Below are 16,508 nucleotides of genomic sequence, written 5' to 3'. Positions count from 1 at the left end.
CCACGGGGTACCCAGGGGTGTTGGGATCCCAAATGGTGTTTGGGGGACGTCAAGAGCCCCACGGGGTACCCAGGGGTGTTGAGACCCCGAATGGTGTTTGGGGGACATTGGGAGCCCCAGGGGATGCCCAGGGTGTGGGACAGGACACTGCAGAGCACCAAGGGGAGCCGGGAAGTTCCAGGACCTCAGGGGTACCCGGGGGGTGTCAGGACCCCACAGAGATACCGGGGGAACTCCATGGGGCCAGCAGGACCCTGGGGAGCCCCAAGGGGACGGGGGGACCCCGGACCTGCTGCAGCGCCGTGTACTTGACGGTGTAGGAGTAGTCGTGGTTGTCGATGACCTCGAAGTCGCGCACGGCCGGGCCCTTCCCCGGCGCCGCGAACTGCACGTCGAGCTGCGCCTTCCCCGCGCCCTTCGTGTGCACCGTGAAGTGCGTGGGCTTGCCCACCTCCACGCCTGCGCGGCAGCGTCAGCGCCCGCCCACGCGGGACGGACCGGACCGGACCGGCACCGGCAACCGGACCAGCACCTGCACCTGCACCCGGAGCGGCACCCGGAGGCGGCCCGGCCCGGCCCCGGTCCCGGTCCCGCCTCCCGACCAACCACCCGGACCGGACCCCCACGGACCCGGCATCCCGGCCCGGCACCCGCACCCGGAGCGGCCCCGGCTCCGGCTCCGACCCCGACCCCGACCCCGACCCCGGTCTCGGTCTCGGTCTCGGTCTCGGTCCCGGTCCCGGTCTCGGTCCCGCCTCTCGACCAGCCACCCGGACCGGACCCCCACGGACCCGACACCCCCGGCCCGGCACCTGCACCCGGAGCGGCCCCGGCCCCGGCCCTGGTCCCGGTCTCGGTCCCGGCCCCGGCCCCGGTCTCGGTCCCGGCCCCGGCTCCGACCCCGGCCCCGGCTCCGACCCCGGCCCCAGCCCCGGCCCCGGCCCCGGTCTCGGTCCCGCCTCCCGACCAGACCCGGACCGGACCGGACCGGACCCCGCCCCGACCCAACATCCGGACCCGCCCCCCGGACCCGGCCCACCCACCGGCTGGACCCGGCTCCGACCCAGCCCCTGCACCCGAGCCCCGGACCGGACCTGGCTCCGATGCTCGGCCCCGGACCTGACACCTGGACCCGACCCAGACCCTAGACCCGGTCCCGCCCAGACCCGGCTCTGATCCCCGGCCCAACACGTGAACCCGGCTCCAAGCCCCGGACTCGGACCCGACACCTAGACCCGACCCAGACCCTGGACCCGGCTCCGATCCCGGGTCCCGGCTCCGACCCCCAGACTGGGACCCTGACCCCGGGACCTGGCCCGACCCCCGTCCCAACTCCCGGCCCGGAGCCGACTCCGGTCCCGGACCCGGTTCTGGTCCCGACCCGCAACTCCCGGCCCCTGGACCCGCCCCGAACCGGCCCGGAGCCCCGCCCCGAGCCCCTCCCCCGGCCCGGTCCCGGTCCGGTCCCGGTTCGGTGCCGACCCTCACCCGTGCGGCTCAGCCCCGGCCCCTCGGCCTTGACCTTGGTGGCATCGTGCGACGGCTCCACCTTGATGCGGAAGGGGCTGCTGGGGATCTCCTGCGGGACAAGGGACACTGCTGCAGAGCGGGGACGTGGCACGGGACCGGGGACACCGAGGGGCGCTGCCACCATGGGGGCGCTTGCAGGGGGTGAGGGACGCTTGTGTGAGCCAGGAGTGACACTGCTGGGGACAAGGGACACGTGCAGGGGACAAGGAACGCCATTGCAGAGAGAGGACACTGCATGGGACAAGGGACACTGCATGGGACGAGGGACACTGCATGGGACACTGCCAGCAATGAGGGACATTTGCAGGGGGTGAGGGACGCTTGTGTGAGCCAGGAGTGACACTGCTGGGGACAAGGGACACGTGCAGGGGACAAGGAACACCATTGCAGAGAGAGGACACTGCATGGGACAAGGGACGCTGCATGGGATGAGGGACACTGCATGGGACACTGCTGGCAATGAGGGACATTTGCAGGGGACAAGGAACGCCATTGCAGAGAGAAGACACTGCATGGGACAAGGGACACTGCATGGGACAAGGGACACTGCATGGGACGAGGGACACTGCATGGGACACTGCCGGCAGGGACAGTTGCAGGGCCAGGAGTGGCACTGCCAAGCACGAGTGACATTTGCAAGGGACGAGGGACACTGCTGCAGGGGAGCTTGCCAGGGACAAGTGACACTGCAAGGGACAAGGGACATTTGGGGGGGGCTGGGGGACAACACGCTGCCAGCGGCAGAGGACATGGCAAAGGCGCCAAGGACACAGCAGGAGACTGGGTGGCACTGCCAGCGAGCGGGGGACGCTGCCAAGGGCCAGGGGACACTGCCAAGGAGTGACAGTGCCAGGGGACAAGGGACACACGTGGCGATGGGGAGGGAGACTGAGGAGGTGCACCCATGGGTGCAGGACGGGGTGCCCTAGGGTGCAGAGCAGGGTGCCAGGCATGGACGGGAGCACCCATGGGTGCAGAGAAGGGTGCCAGATATGGACGGGAGCACCCATGGGTGCAGAGCAGGGTGTCAAGCTTGGAGGGGAGCACCCATGGGTGCAGGGCAGAGTACAGGGTGCCAGGCATGCAGGTGAGCACCCATGGGTGCAGAACAGGCTGCTGGAGTGCAGAGCAGGGTGCCAGGCATGGAGGGGAGCACCCATGGGTGCAGAGCAGGGGCGCAGGGTGCCAGGCATGGAGGACAGCACCCATGGGTGCAGAACAGAGTGCCAGATATGGATGGGAGCACCCATGGGTGCAGAGCAGGGCGCAGGGTGCCAGGCATGGAGGGGAGCACCCAAATGTGCAGAGCAGGGTGCAGGGTGTCAGGCATGGAGGACAGCACCCATGGGCACAGAACAGAGTGCCAGATATGGATGGGAGCACCCATGGGTGCAGAGCAGAGTGCCAGGCATGCAGGTGAGCACCCATGGGTGCAGAACAGGCTGCTGGGTGTGCAGAGCAGGGTGCCAGGCATGGAGAGGAGCACCCATGGGTGCAGAGCAGGGTGCCAGGCATGGAGGACAGCACCCATGGGTGCAGGGCAGGGTGCCAGGCATGGACGGGAGCACCCACGGGTGCAGAGCAGGGTGCCAGGCATGCAGGGGAGCACCCATGGGTGCAGGACAAGGTCCCAGGCATGGAGGGGAGCACCCAAAGGTGCAGAGCAGGGTGCAGGGTGCCAGGCATGGAGGACAGCACCCACGGGTGCAGAACAGAGTGCCAGATATGGACGGGAGCACCCATGGGTGCAGAGCAGGGTGCCAGGCATGGAGGAGGGCAGCCATGGGTGCAGAGCAGGGTGCCAGGCATGGAGGACAGCACCCATGGGTGCAGAACAGAGTGCCAGATATGGACGGGAGCACCCAAATGTGCAGAGCAGGGCGCAGGGTGCCAGGCACACCAGCAGCACCCAGGGTACCTGGTTGGCGAAGAGCACCATGATGGTGTAGAGGCCGGCGCCGGGCGGCGTGTACTTGACCGTGAAGGTGTCGTTGTCGTTCTTGATGATGTCGAAGTCGATGTCGGCCTCGAGCGGCCCCACGACGCCGGGCGCGCACTTGATGCCGATGCTCACGTCGCCTGCACGGTGCCCGTGAGCGCGCGGGGGGCACGCGCGCCCCGCCCCGGCGCCCCCCCGGCCGCGGCGCCCACCTTGCCCGGCCTCGCTGCAGTCCACGGTGAAGTAGGTGGGTTCTCCAGCCTTGAGTCCCGTCTTCTCCACGCCCGGCCCGTAGACCTTCACCCTGCCCGGGTGGCTGCCCTCGCCCACGCTCACCTGCGCGGCGGCGGTGACGCGTCACCCGCGGGTGTCCTGCGCCCCGCGGGCACGGCGTCCTGCGCCCCTGCCCGGCATCCGCGTCCCTGGTACCCAGCATCCCGTCCCAGCACCCGGCATCCGCGTCCCTGGTACCCAGCATCCCGTCCCTGTGCCCAGCATCTGCATCCCTGGTACCCAGCATCCCGTCCCCCTGCCCAGCATCCCCATCCCTGGTACCCAGCATCCTGTCCCTGTGCCTGGCATCTGCATCCCTGGTACCCAGCATCCCATTCCCATGTCCAGCATCCCCATCCCTGGCACTCTGCATCCTGTCCCCATGCCCGGCATCCCCATGTCTGGTACCCAGCATCCTGTCCCTGTGCCCGGCATTCCCATCCCTGGCACTCTGCATCCCGTCTCTGTACCCGGCATCCCCATCCCTGGCACTCTGCATCCTGTCCCCATGCCCAGCATTCCCATTCCTGGCACCCAGCATCCTGTCCCTGTACCCGGCATCCCCACTCCTGGCACTCTGCATCCCGTCCCTGTGCCTGGCATCCCCATCCCTGGCACTCTGCATCCCATTCCCATGTCTAGCATCCCCATCCCTGGCACTCTGCATCCCATCCCTGTGCCCAGCATCCCTATTCCTGGCGCTCTGCATCCCATCCCTGTACCCAGCATTCCCATCCTTGGCCCTCTGCATCCCGTCCCTGTACCCGGCATCACCACCCCTGGTACCCAGCATCCCATTCCCATGTCTAGCATCCCCATCTCTGGCACTCTGCATCCTGTCCCTGTGCCCAGCATCCCCATTCGTGGTACTCTGCATCCCATCCCTGTACCTGGCATTCCCATCCCTGGTACCCAGCATCCTGTCTCCGTGCCCAGTATCCCCATTCCTGGCACTCAGTATCTCATCCCCATGCCCAGCATCCTCATCCCTGGCACCCTTCATCCTGTCCCTGTCCCCAGCATTCCCAATCCCTGGCACTCCGCATCCTGTCTCCATGCCCAGCATCCCCCGTTCTTGGCACCCTGTTCCCATGCCCAGCATCCCCATCCCTGGCACTCAGCATTCTGTGCCCCTGCCTGATGTCTCCATCCCCAGATCCCCAGCTTCCCATTCCCATGCCCAGCATCCCCATCCCTGGCACTCCGCATCCCGTGCCCCTGCCCGGTATCTCCATCCCCAGATCCCCAGCTTCCCATTCCCATGCCCAGCATCCCCATCCTTGGTACCCAGCTTCCCATTCCCATGTCCAGCATCCCCATCCCTGGCACCCAGCGTCCCGTCCCCATGTGCAGTGTCCCCATCCCTCCCACCCTGCACAGGTGGTACCCTGTTCCCATGTCCAGCATCCCCATCCTTATCCCCTGGGATCCTACCCCCATGACCAGCATCCCTATCCCTGGCACCGCGCATGCCTGGCACTCTGTCCCCATATCCAGTGTCCCCATCCTTTGCACCCTGTGTGTCTGGCACTCTGTCCCCACGCCTGGCACCCTGGCACTGTCCCCAGCACCCTGTGGGCCTGGCAGTCCATCTCCATGCCCGGCATTCCCAGATCCCGGCACCTGTTCCCAGCATCCCGTGTGCCTGGCACCCTGTCCCCAAGGCCAGCACCCCTGCTCTGCTCTCCTGACACCTTGTCCCCAAGGCCAGTGCCTCTGTCCTCGCATGCCGGGCACCCTGTCCCCATGCCCAGCACCCCCATCCTCGGCACCCTGCGTGCCCCACACCCTGTCCCCTTGCCCGGTGTCCTTGTCCCCGTGCCCCATGTCCTTGTCCCCATGCCCCATGTCCTTGTCCCCGTGCCCCACACCCTGTTCCCGTGCCCCATGTCCTTGTCCCCGTGCCCCGTGTCCTTGTCCCCATGCCCCGCGTCCTTGTCCCTGTGCCCTGCGTCCTTGTCCCCGTGCCCCACACCCTGTCCCCATGCCCCGCATCCTTGTCCCCGTGCCCGGCGTCCTTGTCCCCGTGCCCCGCGTCCTTGTCCCTGTACCCCACACCCTGTCCCCTTGCCCGGCGTCCTTGTCCCCTTGCCCGGCGTCCTCGTCCCCATGCCCCGTGTCCTTGTCCCTGTGCCCTGCGTCCTTGTCCCTGTGCCCCACACCCTGTCCCCGTGCCCGGTGTCCTTGTCCCTGTGCCCCGCGTCCTTGTCCCCTTGCCCGGCATCCTTGTCCCCATGCCCCATGTCCTTGTCCCCGTGCCCCACACCCTGTCCCCTTGCCCGGCGTCCTTGTCCCCGTGCCCCATGTCCTTGTCCCCATGCCCCACGTCCTTGTCCCCGTGCCCCATGTCCTTGTCCCCATGCCCCTCACGCACGCGGAAGGGGCTGCGGGGGGTGTTGACGCCGCCCCAGGTGACGATGACCGTGTGCTTGATGGGCTTGGTGGGCACGTAGACGCAGTGGTAGGTGCCGTCCCCGTTGTCCTTCACCTTGATGTCGATGGGGAAGCCCTCGGCGTCCTGCGAGGTGGCGGCAGCCGTGAGGCCAGGCGGGCGCCCCGGGACCCCCATGTGGCACCCCGGGACCTGTCCCCGTCCCCGTCCCCTACCTGGGCGTAGAGCTTGAGGTCGCCCTTGCCGGCGCCGCGCGTGTCGATGGTGAACTCGGCCGGCTTGTCCACGATGCAGCCCGTGGGCTCCAGCCCCGGCCCGAAGGCCTTCACCTGCGGGCCAGGGCATCAGCGGGCACCCCGGGGGTGCAGGGGACACCCAGGGGACACCCAGGGGTGCCCGGATGGGGAGCAGGGTGCAGGAGGTGCCTGGATGGGGAGCGGAGCCCTGGGGTGCAGGGGGTGCCAGGATGGGGTGCAGAAGGTGCCATATGGGGAGCAGGGTGCAGCGGGGTGCAAAGGGTGCCCGGATGGGGCAGGGTGCCCAAACAAGGTCACCGATGCAGGGGGTGCCAAGGGGTGCAGAGGGGCCCTGGGTAGGGAACAGGTCCCAGAAGTGCAGAGGGTGCCCAGGTGGGGAGCAGGGTCAGGGGGTGCAGAAGGTGCCTGGATGGGGAGCAGGGTGCAAGGTCAGGGGGTGCAGGGGGTGCCCAGATGGGGAGTGGGGGGTGCCCGGATGGGGAGTGGGGCCCTAGGGTGCAGAAGCTTCCTGGATGGGGAGCAGGGTGCTGGGGGTGCAGAAGGTGCCCAGATAAGGAGCAGGGTGCAGGGTCAGGGGGTGCAGAAGGTGCCTGGATAAGGAGCAGGGTCAGGGGGTGCAGAGGGTGCCCAGATGGGGAGCCAGACCCTGGGGTGCAGGAGGTGCAGGGGGTGCCCAGATGGGGAGCAGGGTGCAGGGGTGCAGAGGGTGCCCAAGTGGGGAGCAGAGCCCTGGGGTGCAGAAGGTTCCTGGATGGGGAGCAGGGTGCAGGGGCACAGAGGATGCCCGGATAGGGTGCAAGGGTGCCCAGATGGGGAGCAGGGGGTGCCCGGATGGGGAGTGGGGCCCTAGGGTGCAGAAGGTTCCTGGATGGGGAGCAGGGTGCTGGGGGTGCAGAAGGTGCCCAGATAAGGAGGAGGGTGCAGGGTCAGGGGGTGCAGAAGGTTCCTGGATGGGAAGCAGGGTGCTGGGGGTGCAGGGGGTGCCCAGATAAGGAGCAGGGTGCAAGGTCAGGGGGTGCAGAGGATGCCTGGATGGGGAGCAGGGGGTGCCCAGGTGGGGAGCAGGGTGCAGGGGCACAGAAGGTGCCTGGATAAGGAGCAGGGTCAGGGGGTGCAGAGGATGCCCGGATGGGGAGCCGGACCCTGGGGTGCAGGAGGTGCAGGGGGTGCCCAGATGGGGAGCAGGGTGCAGGGCTGCAGAGGGTGCCCAAGTGGGGAGCAGAGCCCTGGGGTGCAGAAGGTTCCTGGATGGGGAGCAGGGTGCAGGGGCACAGAGGATGCCCGGATAGGGAGCAGGGGGTGCCCAGATGAGGAGCAGGGGGTGCCCAGATGGGGAGCAGGGTGCAGCGTGCAGGGGTGCAGAGGGTGCCCAGATGGGAAGTGGGACCTTGGGGTGCAGAGGGTGCCCAGATCGGGAGCAGGGTGCAGGGTCAGGGGGTGCAGAGGGTGCCCAGATGGGGAGCAGGGTGCAGGGGGTGCCCAGATGGGGAGCGGAGCCCTGGGGTGCAGAAGCTGCAGGGGATGCCCACATGCAACACGGTGCCCGGAGCAGGTCCGTGCCCGCAGTTGCAGGGCTGCTTGTCCGGGGAGCAGGATGCAGGGGCTCGGGGAGGGGTGCCCGGATGGGCAGCAGGACCCCGGGGTGCAGGGGGTCCCCGTCACCTTCTCGGGGAAGCAGTCGTGGGCGGCGGGCAGGATGTGCGCGATGAAGGGGCTGTCCTTGATGTCCTCGTCGTCGCACACCACGTGCACCGCGTACTCGCCCGGCTCCGTGGGCCAGTAGCGCACGTCGCACGAGCCGTCGCCCTTGTCGTCGCACTCGATCTTGGCCTGCGACGGGCCCTCGATGGAGAAGCCTGTGACAAGGGGACGCGGCCGTCAGCGCCCAGCGAGGGGCTCCGCGCGGGCCGCGTGTCCCCATCGTGGGCCGCATGATGGTGGCCCCTGTGGCCCCATCGTGGTGGCCCCTGGTTGGAGATCCAGATGGGTGGCCCCCAAGTTGAGCCCATGTCCCTGCCACGGGGTCCCCTGGGCTGTGGCCTTGTCCCCACCACTGCGTCCCCTGCTCCAAGCCCGTGTCCCTGCCATGGTGCACCCCAATCTGTGTCCATGTCCCCACCACTGTGTCCCCTGCCCAAGCCCATGTCCCCACCATGGTGTCCCCCTGGTCCAAGTCCATGTCCCCACCATGGTGTCCCCCTATCCATGCCCATGTCCTCAGCACAGTGCCTCCAACCCAAGCCCATGTCCCCACCATGGTGTCCCCCTGGTCCATGTGCATGTCCCCACCATGGTGTCCCCCTATCCATGTCCATGTTCTCCACACGGTGCCCTCCAACCTGTGCCCACGGCCCCACCATGGTGTCCCCCTGGTCCATGTGCATGTCCCCACCATGGTGTCCCCCTGTCCATGCCCACATCCTCAGCACAGTGCCTCCAACCCAAGCCCACATCCCCACCATGGTGTCCCCCTGGTCCATGTGCATGTCCCCACCATGGTGTCCCCCTATCCATGCCCACGTCCTCAGCACAGTGCCTCCAACCTAAGCCCATGTCCCCACCATGGTGTCCCCCTGGTCCATGTCCACATCTCCACCATGGTGTCCCCCTGCTCCAAGCCCACATCCCCACCATGGTCCCCCTATCCATGCCCATGTTCTCCACACGGTGCCCTCCAGCCCAAGACCACGTCCCCACCATGGTGTCCCCCTGGTCCATGCCCACGTCCTCAGCACAGTGCCTCCAACCCAAGCCCACGTCCCCACCATGGTGTCCCCCTATCCATGCTCACGTCCTCAGCACAGTGCCTCCAACCCATGCCTGTGTCCCCACCATGGTGTCCCCCTGGTCCACGTCCACGTCCCCACCATGGCGTCCCCCTATCCATGCCCATGTTCTCCACACGGTGCCCTCCAACCTGTGCCCACATCCCCATGACGCTGCCCTCCAGCCCACGCCCGCGTCCCCACCAGGCCACCAGCTGTCCCCGCGGGTGGCCCGCGCCGCCCGTGCTCACCCAGGGTGCCCACTTCGGTGCCGATGGCCTCCACCACGAAGTCGGCCGACTTGCCCACCATGCCCGTCTCCAGGCCGGGTCCCCAGGCCCGCACCTTCTGCGAGCCGGGCGCCGGTGCCACCTGCACCTCGAAGGGGCTGCGGTGGGCGAGAGCAACGGCTCGCACGCCTTGCACGCCCATGCACGCCCTTGCACACCCATGCACGCCCATGCACACTCTGCATGCCCTTGCACAGTCTGCACACCCATGCATCCCCTCTGCATGACCCTGAGCCCTCCGGCATGCATGTGCATGTGCCTTGCATGCCCCCTGTACACCCATGCATGACTCTTGCACACCCCTTGCACACTCCTGCACACCTATACATGTCCCTTGCACACCCCACACACCTTTGCATGCCCCTTCACGTCCCTGCAGGCCTGCGCGTGTCCTTGCATGTCCCTGCATGCACCTTGCTCATCTTTGCATGTCCCTGCACGCCCCTTGCACACTCCTTCAGGCCTGTGCATGTCCTTTGCACACCCATTGCACACCCGTTTCACGGTCATGCATGCCTCTTTTACACCTCTGCAGGTCTACGTGTGTCCCTTGCATGCCCCTTGCACACACCTGCGTGTGTCCCTTGCACACCCCAAACACCTTTGCATGTCCCTGCATGCACCCTGCTCATCTCTGCATGTCCCTGCACGCCCCTTGCACACTCCTTCAGGCCTGTGCGTGTCCTTTGCACACCCCCACATGCCTTTGCATGGCCCTGCACACCCTTGCACGCCCTCACACACCCATTGCATGGCCGTGCATGCCTCTTGCACACTCCCCAGGCCTTTGCACGACTCTGCACCCCCCTTGCACACTCCCCGTGCCCTTGCACGCGCGCGGCTCACCTGCGGGGGATGGCGTAGCCGCCCCACGTGATGGTCACCACGTACTTGCCGGGCACCACGGGGTAGTACTCGCACTCGTAGACGCCGTCACCCGCGTCCCGCACCTTCACCGGCTCCTCGGTGCCCTCTGCGCGGGGACACGTCAGGGCCACCGCGGCCACCGCGCCACCCGGCAGCCACACGTGCACGTTTGCACTCCCCTGTGCTCTGCCATGCTGCAGGGAGCCCCTGCCATGCACATGCATGGGCATGGCTGCATGTGTGTGCATGACTGTGTGTGTTGCTGCATGCATGTGCATTGCTGCATGAGTGTGCATTGCTGCACGTATGTGCATTGACACACATGTGTGCATTGCTGCATGCATGTGCATTGCTGCATGGGTGTGCATTGATGCATGGGTGTGCATTGCTGCATGGGTGTGCATTGCTGCATGCATGTGCATTGATGTACGTATGTGCATTGCTGCATGCATGTGCATTGCTGCACGTATGTGCATTGACGCAGGGGTGTGCATTGCTGCATGCGTGTGCATTGCTGCACGTATGTGCATTGCTGCATGCGTGTGCATTGCTGCACGTATGTGCATTGCTGCATGTATGTGCATTGATGTACGTATGTGCATTGGTGCATGTGTGTGCATTGGTGCATGTATGTGCATTGCTGCACGTGTGTGCATTGACGCAGGGGTGTGCATTGCTGCACGTATGTGCATTGGGGCACGGGTGTGCATTGCTGTGTGCATGTGCATTGCTGCATGCATGCACACCATCAAAAGCATGCGCAGTCGTGTGTGCAAACCCACGCACACTCTGCCCCCCAGGCCCTGCCATGCATATGTCTGGCTGCACACATGCAACGTTGCACATATGTGCGTTGTTACATGCATGTGCATTGCTGCACACGTGTGCACTGCCACATTCACGTGCAAACGGCCACGCATGTCATCCCATGCACCCCCAACCCCACAGGGCCCTGCCACATTCACACACGGCTGCACGCGTGCACTGTTGCACGTGTGCATTGCTGCATGCACGTGCATCACCTCGCACTGCCACACGCGTGTGCAACAGCCGCGCGTGCCATGCCGCACACCCGCAGCCCCGCTGTACAGTCGACGTGTGGCTGTTGTTCCCCAGGAGGGGGCAGCACTACCCCGCACACACCCGCACTCATGTCCCCATGCACACCCGTGCACACCCATAAATAGACGTGCACACGTCCCCAGGGTGTCACCACGTACACCCACGCACGCTCACATATAGCCGTGCACACCCATGCACACCCGCACTCATGGCCCCAGGGTGTTCCCCGCATACAGCCGGGCACATCCACGCACACCCGCACACACGTCCCCACGGTGTCACCACGTACACCCACGCATGCTCACATATAGCCGTGCACACCCATGCACACCCACACATGTCCCCATGCACACCTGCACACACCCACATCCACGCACACCCACGCGCACATCCCCAGGGTCTCATCCGTGTACACACACACACTCGCATACACCCGTGCACACCCATGCACACGTCCCCAGAGTGTCCCCCATGCACACCCGCTCACGTCCCCAGGGTGTCACCGCATACACCCACGCACACCCGTGCACACCCGCGCACGTCTCCAGGGTGTCACCTGCACACACCCGCATACACCCGTGCACACCTGCGCACATGTTCCCAGCGTGTCCCCCATGCACACGTCCCCAGGGTGTCACCATATACATCCACACACCCATGCACACCCATGCACACCCACACATACGTCCCAGAGTGTCCCCCATGCACACCCGCTCACGTCCCCGGCGTGTCACCGCATACACCCATGCACGCTCGCATACACCCACGCACACCCATGCACACCTGCACACATGTCCCCAGGGTGTCACCGCATACACCCATGCATGCTCACATACACCCACGCACACCCGTCCACACCGGCATGCATGTCCCCAGGGTGTCCCCGTGCACACCTGCACACACGTCCCCAGGATGTCACCGCATACACCCATGCATGCTCACATACACCCACGCACACCCGTCCACACCGGCATGCATGTCCCCAGGGTGTCCCCTGCGCACACCCACACACACCCATGCACACTCGCACACACGTCCCCAGGGTGTCCCCTGTGCACACCCACATACACCCATGCACACCCATGCACGTGTCCCCTGTGCCCACACACATGTCCCCGGGGTGTCCCTGTGCACACCGGCACACATGTCCCCAGGGTGTCCACCTGCATACACCCATGCACACCCATGCACGTGTCCCCGTGCACACCCGCACACGCGTCCCCGGGGTGTCCCCCGTGCACACCCACGCACACCCGCACACACGCCCCCAGGGTGTCACCATGCACACCGGCACACATGTCCCCAGGGTGTCACCGCATACACCCACGCATGCATACATCCATGCACGCTCGCATACACCCCTGCACACCCGTGCACACATGTCCCCAGGGTGTCCACCTGCATACACCCACGCACACCCGCGCACGTGTCCCTGTGCACACCCTCACACGCGTCCCCGGGGTGTCCCCCGTGCACACCCACACACACCCATGCACACCCGCACACACGTCCCCAGGGTGTCACCATGCACACCCGCACACACGTCCCCGGGGTGTCCCCCGTGCACACCCACACACCCACACACACCCACGCACACCCGCACACACGTCCCCAGAGTGTCCCCCATGCACACCCGCACACACGTCCCCAGGGTGTCCCCGCGCGGCACTTACTGGGCCCCTTGACCAGCACGCGCAGCTCGCCGCTGCCCGCGCCCCTCGTGTGCACCTTGAAGTCGGCCACCTCCTTGACGCGGACGCCCTTGGGCTGCAGCCCCCGGCCCGTGGCCCGGCACGCCGACGGGTTGCACGCTGCGGCACGAGGGTCACCCGGCGGCCACCGCGGGGACGGGGCGCCCGGGGGACGGGGGAGCCATTGGGACACTCTAGGGGACAAGGGACCTGGGGATGCCCAAGGGATGGGGAGCCCGGGGGATGGAGGAGCCACGGGGACACTCTAGGGGACAAGGGACCTGGGGATGCCCAAGGGATGGGGAGCCCGGGGGACGGAGGAGCCTTGGGGACACTCTAGGGGACAAGGGACCTGGGGATGCCCAAGGGATGGGGAGCTGTGGGGACACCCAGGGGACGGGGGTGCCATGGGGACAAGGGGCCTGGGGACGCCCGGGAGATGGGGGTGTCGTGGGGACACTCTAGGGGACAAGGGGCCTGGGGACACCCAGGGGATGGGGGTGTTGTGGGGACAAGGGGCCTGGGGGCACCCAGGGGACGGGGGTGCCATGGTGACAAGGGGCCTGGGATGCCTGGGGGATGGGGAGCTGTGGGGACACTCTAGGGGACAGGGAGTCTGGGGACACCCAGGGGACAGGGGTGCCATGGGGACAAGAGGTCTGGGGATGCCCAGGGGATGGGGAGCCATGGGGACACCCAGGGGACGGGGGTGCCATGGGGACAAGGAGCCTGGAGATGCCCGAGGGATGGGGATGCCATGGAGACAAGGAGCCTGCGGCGCCCGGGGGACAGGAGTGACGTGGGGACACTCTGGGTGACAGGGAGTCTGGGGACATCCAGGGGATGGGGGTACCATGGGGACAAGGAGCATGGGGGACCTGAGGGATGGGGATGCCATGGGGACAAAGGGCCTGGGGTGCCTGAGGGATGGGGAGCTGTGGGGACACCCGTGGGATGGAGGTGCTGTGGGGACACGGAGGCTGGGGACATTCAGGGGATGGGGATGCCGCAGGGACAAGGAACCCGGAGATGCCTGAGGAACAGGGCTGGCATGGGGACAAGGAGCCTGGGGACGCCCAGGGGGTGGGGATGCCATGGGGACAAGGAGCCTGGGGACCTGGGGACGCCCAGGGGATGGGGGCGTCGTGGGGACACCTGGGGGTCGGGGGTGCTGTGGGGACACTCTGGGCGACAGGGAGTCTGGGGACATCCAGGGTGGGGATGCCATGGGGACAAGGAACCTGGAGATGCCTGGGGAACAGGGGTGGCATGGGGACACTGGGGATGGGAAGTCTGGGGACACTGGGGATGGGGAGCCTGGGGACACGCGGGGGGACAGGGGTGCCCTGGGGACATCCTGGGGACAGGGAGCCTGCGGGGACAGGGGTGCTGTGGGGGTACCTGGGGACAGGGGTGCCACAGGGCCACCCTGGGACTAGGAGGTGACACAGGAACACCCCAGGGACAGAGGGTGCCATGGGGACACCATAGGGCAAAGGGTGCCGCGGGGTTGCCCTGGGGACAGAGGGTGCCATAGGGACACCCTGGGGCTAGAAGGTGCCATAAAGACCACCCTGGGGACAGAGAGTGCCATGGGTCACCATAGGGCACCGTGGAGACCCTTCAGGGACAGAGGGAGCCATGGGGCCACCAGAGAACCATGGGGACCCATGGGGACACCCTGGGGACACCGCGGCCTCACCTTCCGCCACGTTGACGGTGAAGGGGCTCTTGGGGACCTGGGCGCCGGCGTAGGTGACGTAGACGGTGTGCGGCCCCTCGAGGACGGGCCGGTAGGTGCAGCGGTAGATGTTGTCCCCCTTGTCCTCCAGCATCACCTCCACCGTGTCCCGCCGGCCCTGCGGGTCCACGATGACCACCCCGACGTCGCCGGGGCCGGCCCCTGCCACGCGGGGACACGGCCTCAGTGCCACCGCCGGCACCGCGGGGCCACCGCGGCGCCAGGGCCACCGGGAGCCTCGCGGAGGGGACACGGGCTCCGTGGCACCTGGGCATGTGGGGCCCTGTGACCGTGATGGGGATGCTCGGGCTTGGTGACACCTGGATGTGCCAACTCTTCGCCAGTGCAATGCCATGGTGCCACCTGGATGTGCCATGTCCCTGCCATGGCAATGCAAAGGGCTCCATGCCACCTGGACAGGCCATGTCCCCATCATGAAAATACCTGGGCTCGGTGCCACCTGGATGTGCCATGTCCCCATCATGACAATACCTGGGCTCGGTGCCACCTGGACATGCCACATCCCCAGTGTGGCAATGCAAAGGGCTCCATGCCACCTGGACAGGCCATGTCCCATGGTGGCAATGGCTGGGCTCGGTGCCACCTGGATGTGCCATGTCCCCGCCATGGCACTCTCAAGGGTTCAGTGCCACCCGGATGTGCCATGTCCCCATCATGACAATACCTGGGCTCGGTGCCACCTCGATGTGCCATGTCCCCACCATGGCACTCTCAAGGGCTCGGTGCCACCTGGATGTGCCACATGTCCACCACGGCAATGCCTGCTCTCAGTGTCACCTGGTCATGTCACCTCCCCTCTATGGCAAAGCCACAAGCGTGAGGCCACCTGACCACGTGGTGTCACGTCCTCGTGATGGCAGTGCCTGGGCTTATTGTCACCTGGCATTGGATGTCCCCATGCTGGCATTGCCAAGGGGTCAATGCTACCCAGATGTGCCACATGTTCATCATGGCAATGCCAGGGCTCGGTGCCACCTGGATGTGCCATGTCCCTACCACAGACATGCTGCAAGCTCGGTGCCACCTGGACATATGACATTGCCACCATAGCAATGCCATGGTGCCACCTGGACATGTCACATCCCCATCATGACAATACCTGGGCTCGGTGCCACCTGGACATGCCATGTCCCCATCATGACAATACCCGGGCTCAATGCCACCTGGATGTGACATGTCCCTCCTATGGCAATGCCAAGGGCTCGATGCCACCTGCATGTCACATGTACCCCCATGGCAATGCCTGGGCTCAGTGCCACCTGGGCACATCCCATCTCCACCATTAGCAAAGCTTGGGGACATGGCACACGTGTGGCAATGCCACAGCTCTGGTGCCACCCAGATGTGCCAAGGTGCCACCGTGACCCTGCAGAGCCACTGTGGCTGTGTCCCCATGGCCATGTCGCTGTGGCTGTGTCCCCGTGGCCATGTCCCCATGACCATGTCCCCATGGTTGTGTCCCTGTGGCTGTGCCCCTGTGGCTGTGTCCCCACGGCTGTGGCTGTGTCCCCGTGGCCATATCCCCGAGGCCATGGCTGTGTCCCCATGGCCGTGTCCCCGTGGCTGTGTCCCCGTGGCCATGTCCCGTGGCCGTGGCCGTGTCCCCATGGTTGTGTCCCCATGGCCATGTCCCCGCGGCTGTGGCTGTGTCCCCGTGGCCGTGTCCCTGTGGTTGTGTCC

At 66.4% G+C, this 16,508-nt stretch overlaps 1 protein-coding gene across 1 annotated transcript in view; it reads right to left on the bottom strand.

Moving 5' to 3' along the window:
• Nucleotides 1-289: 289 nt before the first annotated feature.
• LOC104574979 (filamin-C-like) overlaps nt 290-16,508 on the bottom strand; it is a gene marked incomplete at its 3' end in the record, with an annotated part of 29,775 nt that continues 13,556 nt past the window's right edge. The window contains exons 8-18 of the mRNA XM_088533349.1: nt 14,769-14,969; nt 13,049-13,186; nt 10,293-10,419; nt 9,408-9,544; nt 8,054-8,247; nt 6,350-6,463; nt 6,117-6,260; nt 3,682-3,805; nt 3,449-3,609; nt 1,489-1,579; nt 290-459 (exon numbers count right to left, since the gene is read on the bottom strand). Of these exons, the coding sequence (XP_088389475.1) occupies nt 290-459; nt 1,489-1,579; nt 3,449-3,609; nt 3,682-3,805; nt 6,117-6,260; nt 6,350-6,463; nt 8,054-8,247; nt 9,408-9,544; nt 10,293-10,419; nt 13,049-13,186; nt 14,769-14,969 (1,601 nt within the window). The remainder of the gene's footprint in view (nt 460-1,488; nt 1,580-3,448; nt 3,610-3,681; nt 3,806-6,116; nt 6,261-6,349; nt 6,464-8,053; nt 8,248-9,407; nt 9,545-10,292; nt 10,420-13,048; nt 13,187-14,768; nt 14,970-16,508) is intronic.

The sequence above is a fragment of the Tinamus guttatus genome, unplaced genomic scaffold (assembly GCF_059628265.1).
Source record: "Tinamus guttatus ecotype Peru unplaced genomic scaffold, ASM5962826v1 Tinamus_guttatus_pri_ptg000494l, whole genome shotgun sequence".
Lineage (NCBI taxonomy): Eukaryota > Metazoa > Chordata > Aves > Tinamiformes > Tinamidae > Tinamus > Tinamus guttatus.
The sequence above is the reverse complement of the archived record's forward strand: the minus strand, read 5'-3'. Positions and strand labels throughout refer to the sequence as shown.